General features: G+C 41.2%; 1 protein-coding gene across 1 annotated transcript; it reads left to right on the top strand.

Annotated features, from left to right (window-relative positions):
• The first annotated feature begins 2,120 nt into the window (after positions 1-2,120).
• On the top strand, positions 2,121-7,092 carry NRG1 (neuregulin 1). The gene is made up of 4 exons (XM_010725973.3): positions 2,121-2,486; positions 4,962-5,088; positions 6,168-6,298; positions 6,813-7,092. Exons 1-4 carry the CDS (start codon positions 2,323-2,325, stop codon positions 7,075-7,077), a joined length of 687 nt encoding a protein of 228 aa, XP_010724275.1. The 5' UTR covers positions 2,121-2,322; the 3' UTR covers positions 7,078-7,092.
• The last annotated feature ends 493 nt before the right edge of the window (positions 7,093-7,585 follow it).

The raw sequence follows: 7,585 nt of genomic DNA, 5'->3' as shown, positions 1-7,585 counted from the left end.
TGTCCCTGAGCTTTTCTTCACTCTTTTTTCCAGTATCAAGCATGCTGTACCAGGCCTGCAGTTGATTTCTCAACCCTTTAACCTTGTCTTTCCCTGTTTTTCCCCTTCCTCTTTTTGTCCTCATTTGATTTGGATATTCAGCCTTTTCCTCCCTCCCTTTTTGACTTTCTGTTCTTGGAGTTATTATTTTTTTTCTTTAATACATTTTTGCAGCATCCTAGTTTTACCAAACTCACTTCTTCTCCCCACTCCCTTGTTAATAATCAATGCTATTAATTTTGTCTGACAGCGCTCATGACCTGTTTGCTGGTGTTTTGGTCTACAGTGGGTTTGGCTTGTAGGAAGAATTATTTCTATGGGAAAATGTATTGTATCAGAGAAATGAAGATTTCTTTTCATTTGGTGATTTGTTGCATGGAAGATTTGCCATCTGTCCTGAATCTCTGCAGTGAGTAGCTGCTTTGAGACTGGAAAAACTTGGAAGGCTAATGCTCAGCTGATCTTTTGAAAATCTCAGCTCTGGATGTTGGGTAGTATCTGTGCTGGCACCTAGCCATGCATCAACAGTTGGCTATAACATTTATTAAATTAATTAACAATTATTTTAGTTAAGTTAATTACAGTGACTGAAACCACATTTCTGAAACAAAAGCTTCAGCAATCCCACTGCCATCTTAGCAGTTAGGATAGATGGCAATCACCTTTATTATCCAAAACTCCACACAAATTCCAGGATTTTGATCCCTTGTTCCTGCTCAGAAACACAGTACCCTGACCTCCCTTCTTTCCCAGAAAGGAAAATAGGTGTGGTCTTGTAAGCTGTCACAAATCCCCGTCCTGAGCTCTTTGCTCTTATGGCCTATAATTTTTAAACTGAACTAAATAAGGGCAGGATACACTCTGGTAGAATGAATACTCTCTCCACAGTGAGGAGGGTTTTCTCCTAAGCTGACAGGAGAGGTACCTTCTTTTGCTGGTACATTTTTCATTTCTGAATGAAGTATTGTATTCCGTAATGTTTTATCTCCCAGCTCCTTTAAGCTTTTTTCAGGTCAGCATTTAAGAGATGCTGAGCTTGGACAGAGACTCACAGTATGTGTGAGGGACCAACATGTAGAGATACTTCTTTGTAGCACCTGGTGAATAGTCCCACAGATCTTTTATGTTCTTGTTAAGTCTCTCTGGGCAGGAGCAGTACTGACTTTTATCCCCGTAGTAGTGTGGAGCTATGTGGCTTTTATTCATTCTTTTATTTGTGATCACCTGTTGGTGTTCTAACTGTGGTCAGTGCTGCAGTCTGACTAATACCACACCAAATTTTCCAGGGCAGGTTTTTGGGACTGTCAAAAATAAGATTTGAGAAAAACCCAAGCCAGATACACAATTTTCTGCTAAAAACAGGAATGCAAATTTGCATTCATAAAAGCTGTCTCTTGTGTCAACACAGAATGCATGTCTCCATTTCAGAACTTCTTATGTAATGTTTCCCCTGTACAATACGTGCTGATGCTCTCTGCCAAGAGTGATCAAGACTGGAATGCAAGAGTAGATCCAATCCAAACATTACTGGTGCTACTAACATCTTTATAGTAGTAAAATATGTCTCATGAATGAGAATCAGCAAGAAGCTCTCATCGCTGAGCAAGTTGCCACTCTAGATAGAGCAGTTCATTAGCGAACCATGAAGAGATGCAAGTTAAAATGCAACATTTCTCTGATACAAGACACATTTTGTTCCTGATATTGCTGTTTTTAGAGGGGCATGGGAGAAACTTATGACCAGAGCTCAAAATACACATTCATTTCCAATGGTAATATGATTACAAGCCAAGCTCAAGTCTCAAATGTAGAAGGATATTTTGAAATCTCTCCTGCAAAGACAACTGAGATACTAGTTGGCATGGGGGCAGAGGGACATTGGATATGAAAGCAGTTCAAAAAAGATAGCAGGAAAATAAATTTATCTAAAAGGTCTATAAAACTGGCCTTCATTTCAGCTGTCTTTGCAGAGCAAAACTTCCCAAGCATTTGCAGATTTATATTATTATGTTAGTGTGTTGCATTCTTAATTCCAGTAAATGCTGTGTGTTTGTCAACTGTGATGTTTTCTCTTATATATTATTCTTGTTGACTTAAACAAAAAGAGATTACTTTTGACTGTAATTTTATGGATGATCACTCATCCCTCATATTGTGTAAGAGCTTACAGTGTAGTCCTGTTCTCCTTGCAGTCAATAAAGAGTTTGCCTGAAGTGTGGTAGATGTGTTTTGGTGTGGCTGTGTGAATCTGTGCAGTGGTATGTAGCATGTCAGCTGTTGACAATGTGTTCCTGGCCAAGCCATCCTCCATGTTGTGACCTTCTCTGTTTTTGTCCCTTTCTAGAAGCTGAGGAACTGTACCAGAAACGGGTGCTGACCATAACTGGCATTTGCATTGCTCTTCTAGTAGTTGGCATCATGTGTGTGGTGGCCTACTGCAAAACCAAGTAAACTTTTCTTTTTTATACCTATGGTTGTTGATCAGGGCTTCTCTGTTGACTGTAGCTTCTACTTCTCTGAGCAAAAGGTTTTAACTGGGCTTTTCCAGAGTTGAACTGAAGAGACAGCCCAATGATCAGGGATCTATGGTTCAAACAAGGAGGGTGCAGCTCTCCATGTCAATCAGCAATGCAAAAATAAGATAGGTATCTGAGAGATCTCTCACCATTCATATGTGACTCATCAACTTGTAATTCATTTATCACACACTCGTGTTTATTCCTGGCTGGATGGGAGCAAACTCCAACAGTGGAATCATGTTGCTAGCCAGCAGTAAATTTTAAAGATCAGCCTAGTTTGTTTATACTCAAGAACAAGATTAACAGTACTAGAAGTTACTAAACAGCAAAGGCCAAAGAAACGAATGTGAAAGTGCTCCCAATGAAAAAGTAGATGCTTTAATGCATTCCTCGAGTCTCTGTGAATTACTGGGGGTGATTCTTGAACATGCACAAGAAATTGTGGACTATAAATTATACTAAACATCGGCAGGATTTGTGCTGCCAAAACTTCTGGTTGCCCTTATAAATCTTCACACCAAAACACAGAAAACCCTTATCATTTGTATATGCATGTAGATTTACTGTTGCAAGGCCTGACTTGCAACTGACTTGTTTTCCTTGCAAGGTCTACCAATAATGAATGTGTTAAAAACCTAGGGTGGGGGAGATCATTTGCCCCTTCAGTGAGTGCAGCCACACACATGCAGCGCCTACCCACAACCTTTGCGCCAATGGTCAGCTGGGAACTGAGAACCACTGAACATAAATAAAGAATCAGATCAATTACTCATTCTACAAATGGCAACAGCCAAACCAGGGTAGCTAAACAAAACATTTTGTGATCCAAAGTTCATTGAAATCAGCTAAGGCATCTCAGTGACTTTAAATAAACATTTAATCAGATACAGTTTTCTATACAAAATACCCCCATAGTGGATGCCATGTCACAGTCAGTCCCAGATATCAGCAATCACTGCTAGGCAGAATTGAAGTGTTTTCAAACACAGCTGGTTAGAATGAAAGTGCGTTGCCATTCATGCTCCTCCAAGTGTTTTGCTGATACCAGACATCAGTTAGATGTTCCCCACAGGCCATTTCTTCCTGGTAGACAAAAGCCTAATAGAAATCCTGGGATGGTGTCAGGAAAACATCAAATAAAATTAAATGGCTTCAATTTTGTAGGTGTCCTTGCAAGAGATGCTACTGGTCAAATGCTAAGGCAACATATTCTGGCACAAGTCTCAATTCAGAAAATCTTCATTTTCAAGTCATTTGCATTAGGAAAGGCTCTTCAGAATTAGTGAAGCACATATTAGCATTCTCATTGTTCTTTCTCTTCAGTTTCCTGGAGGAATATGTTTTTTTAGCTAGTGTTCTTTTACTAGAGGACAAATGACACACATGGAATTCCACAAAATGAAAATATAATGATCACTGAAGTTGGGAAGTAATGTGGATACATTACAGAGGTAGATTCCAAAGCAGTAAGTGCCAGGATATCAGCCCCATAGACACTGGAACGAAAATCCCTCAAAAACTCACTTTATCTACCAACTCAGGGGACTTAGGTCATCCTCAGGTGCCATCAACATGGTTCTCTTGAATGAATTAGCAACCCTCGCATCTATTAATCACTAGGTTCTAGAGTTAATCTGATGTTGCTGCAATGAAACTTTCCAGAAACTGCCAGGATGGCTGCAGTTTCAGGCGTACCTCATACACCCACTCACTTGGTACTATTTCTGAGGCTTTCTCTGCACTCTTGACTTCTTTAACATGTCTGTATGCAAGGGGTATATCTGGGGTAAGGATATGAATCCCACAAAAAAATGCATAGCTGCAGTATCACAAATTAGCCCCAGTCCTATCAATGCTTTTAAACTTCGCCACTGTTAGACATGTCAGCCTGCCTATGAAACAAAGGCAAAGCCAAAGAGAAAGCAGAAAGCAGGCTGCTGGTACACCTTGCCACTACTGCTGACAGCCACTGGCAGGCCCTAAGGTGGAGGCTATCCTGTGCAAGGTGGCAGCTCTCTGTATAGTAGGGAGCAGATAGAAGCCTGATCATGGCTGTGGAGCAGTGGCAAGGTGATCCTTCCTCCTTCCCTTTGGAGTGCAGCAAAGGGCTTCTTCTGAGACAGAACGTGGTTTGGAAATGGCCTCTTTCTCCCTCACACATTCTCCTGTCCCCCTGGCCTGCTGACTGCTGGACAGGTGCCCACACATCTCTCCCTACTGCAGGTCCCCCCAGCTCCAGCTGCAATTAGTGCTGTGATCTTAGAAGTGACTCTGAAATCTTGAAGCAGTGGGGAAAGTTCTGGCAAGAAAGAGTATTTATATTATTGTTATCATCATCGTCATACTGAAAGATGCAGCTGCTTTGCTTTTGTCTATTAAAACCATTCCATGTTTTATGTACAGGAAGCAGAGGAAAAAGTTGCATGACCGTCTTCGGCAGAGCCTTCGCTCAGAGAGGAACAATGTGATGAACATGGCGAATGGGCCTCACCACCCCAACCCGCCACCAGACAATGTCCAGCTGGTGAATGTAGGTTTTACTGTCCACATTTCAGCCTTGTTTGCCAGTGCCATGGCAAATGCCATCTACAATATGAACTTACACTTCAGGCTCCTCAACACTGTGCGTTTCCAAGGAGCAGTGCTAGTTGTGATGCCCAGTTCTCCATTCCAGTGTAACAGCAATGCAAAGCTTTTTACACAGAGTGGAAGGAGTTTAGCACTATCAACTTCTGCAGCAGCTTAAGAGGAAAAGTTGGTGATGAGTTAGGAAAAAAAGCAGCCTCATGTGTAAAAGTCTGAGTGAGATCCTCACCTGGACAATACACTGGCTGGGGATATGTGGCTTGGGCCAATAATCCACAAATATCCCCTTGGCTTTTGTCAGAGCACAGTGTGGAGAGAGCCATTCAGCATCTAACCCTTCATCCAAGCTCCTGGTTATGTTAAGGCTGCTAGCCTTAGCGAGGGCCAAGACACACTTTTAGAAGAGCACAGCTTGTAATATTTCCCCTCAAAAAAGCTAAATCCATGCTCAGATTTTTAAGAGAATGGAAACAAGGAGTTTTCTTTGAGGAAAATGGAGAGTCCTACAGTAACAGCCCCTCTGGTTAGATTAGTAGGGCTCTAAGCATTTTGTTCAGGAGATTGAGCCTCCAGCTCCATCTCACAAGTCTTTGGGTCGTTCTGTCAGTCATTCCTTGTGCTGCAGCCATTGGCTCTGAAAGTAGCTATTTCTTGCCCAGACATCTTTAGTTCAATGAACAATTGCCACTGTTAATTAACTACTGCTGTCTTGTCCATCGGACATCTGGTACCAATGTGTGGATTACCTTTCTAGGTCTCCGTCCTTGAGGATATCTCATTTCTTTCCTACATATGTTTGTTGCCTGATTGTGATGCAGCCTTTTGCTAATTTTCTTATTTCTTTCCTTCTATTTTGATTTTAGATGTGATATGTGTACATGCAAGTGCTTGAGTGTGTTAGTGCAGGTTCTGCCCGTATTTGGGTGAGGAAGTTTGTGCTCTTGTGTACGTAACTATGTCTGAAGATGTGCTGTAAATTCCATTTTTTAAACTTGACATTTGTATATTGTTTTTTTTTTATAGCAGTACGTTTCAAAAAACATAATCTCCAGTGAACGTGTCATTGAGCAAGAAACAGAGACCTCATTTTCCACAAGCCACTACACCTCAACAACACATCACTCTACGACAGTCACCCAGACGCCTAGCCACAGGTACTAGATTGGAAAGTAAAACAGCACCTGTATTATCATCCTGTTATTGCAGTGAAACAGAAAAGATGTTTAAAAAAAAGAAAAAAAAGCAGAAAGAAAAACAAAACAAAACAAAACAAAAAAAGGAAAAATCTAAGATCCACTTACAATGTTTTCATTTAATGACTATGTCATGTCATGTCACCTAGATAATTATCTTCCCAGGAATTCACAAAGTGTTTTATTGACTGAATGCCATTCCAATATTTTTAGAGCTGATTTCAGTATATGCCAATATCAGTGACAGCTCTTTTGTTTTAAAGACCAGTCTCCACTACTGGAGACAGGAATGCCCTTCTTCTTTCCTTTACCCACACATGAAAAATGATGTCAGTGTACATGGATTCCTATAATTTAAAAAAAATTACCAGCCCAAAGGCTGTGCTGCACATCCACAGCTGCGTCAGAATCCTTGCTTTCCCCTGATTAAACTTCTCCTCATCTCACACTGCTCTCTTCTCATCCTTTCCTCCAGCTGGAGTAACGGCCATACTGAAAGCATTCTCTCCGAAAGCCACTCCGTTCTCATCAGCTCCTCAGTAGAGAATAGCAGGCACACCAGCCCAACAGGGCCACGAGGCCGCCTCAATGGCATTGGTGGACCACGAGAAGGCAACAGCTTCCTCCGGCATGCAAGAGAGACCCCTGACTCCTACCGAGACTCTCCTCACAGTGAAAGGTACCACTTGCCACCTACCTCACTGCTTCCAGCTAGCAGGGTCTCCGCGAGAGTTTCCTAGCTTGGGATCGTAGGAGGAAACCCAACAGTGATGTTTATGTAGGGCATACCTTCCCACCTTCCCTCTTTCATGAAGATGGAAACTTTGGTACTAGTCTGAAGTCTTGGGAAAGCAGTTCTTCCCTTCCTACTCTGTATCTTTAGCTGCAGTTCACATTTGAATAAGCATCATCGAAGTCATTTTTCAGAAATTTTCAATGCGAGGTAAAAATGGATTTCTGACTGATTCTTGGTTACTGTGGAATTTTATTGGACAAAAAAGATGGGGAGAAATGAAAATATTGAACCTTAAGAGGGTGACAAGTACTTCTAAGAGTACAGATATTTACCTGCCACCTACTTTCTAGAGGATTCTAGATCTTAAACCCATTATCTCTTTTGAAAATTCCCCTTGATATTTTATTAAATAAAATCAAAGAACACAAACTGCAAGCCGTAAGAACTGAGGTCATTATTAGATCAAGAGTAGCCAGAGACATAGCTGGCCAATATTTTTACAAAAAAGTAAT

The sequence above is a fragment of the Meleagris gallopavo genome, chromosome Z, assembly GCF_000146605.3.
Source record: "Meleagris gallopavo isolate NT-WF06-2002-E0010 breed Aviagen turkey brand Nicholas breeding stock chromosome Z, Turkey_5.1, whole genome shotgun sequence".
NCBI classification, from domain to species: Eukaryota; Metazoa; Chordata; class Aves; order Galliformes; family Phasianidae; genus Meleagris; species Meleagris gallopavo.
This window is presented reverse-complemented; position numbering and strand designations above follow the sequence as displayed.

Excerpts from the sequence above, each read along its gene's own strand:
- NRG1 (XM_010725973.3), top strand. The coding sequence starts at position 2,323 with ATGTGTTCCTGGCCAAGCCATCCTCCATGTTGTGACCTTCTCTGTTTT. Across the intron at positions 2,487-4,961 it reads GTGGCCTACTGCAAAACCAA|GAAGCAGAGGAAAAAGTTGC; the intron begins GTAAACTTTTCT and ends TTTTATGTACAG. Across the intron at positions 6,299-6,812 it reads ACCCAGACGCCTAGCCACAG|CTGGAGTAACGGCCATACTG; the intron begins GTACTAGATTGG and ends CCTTTCCTCCAG.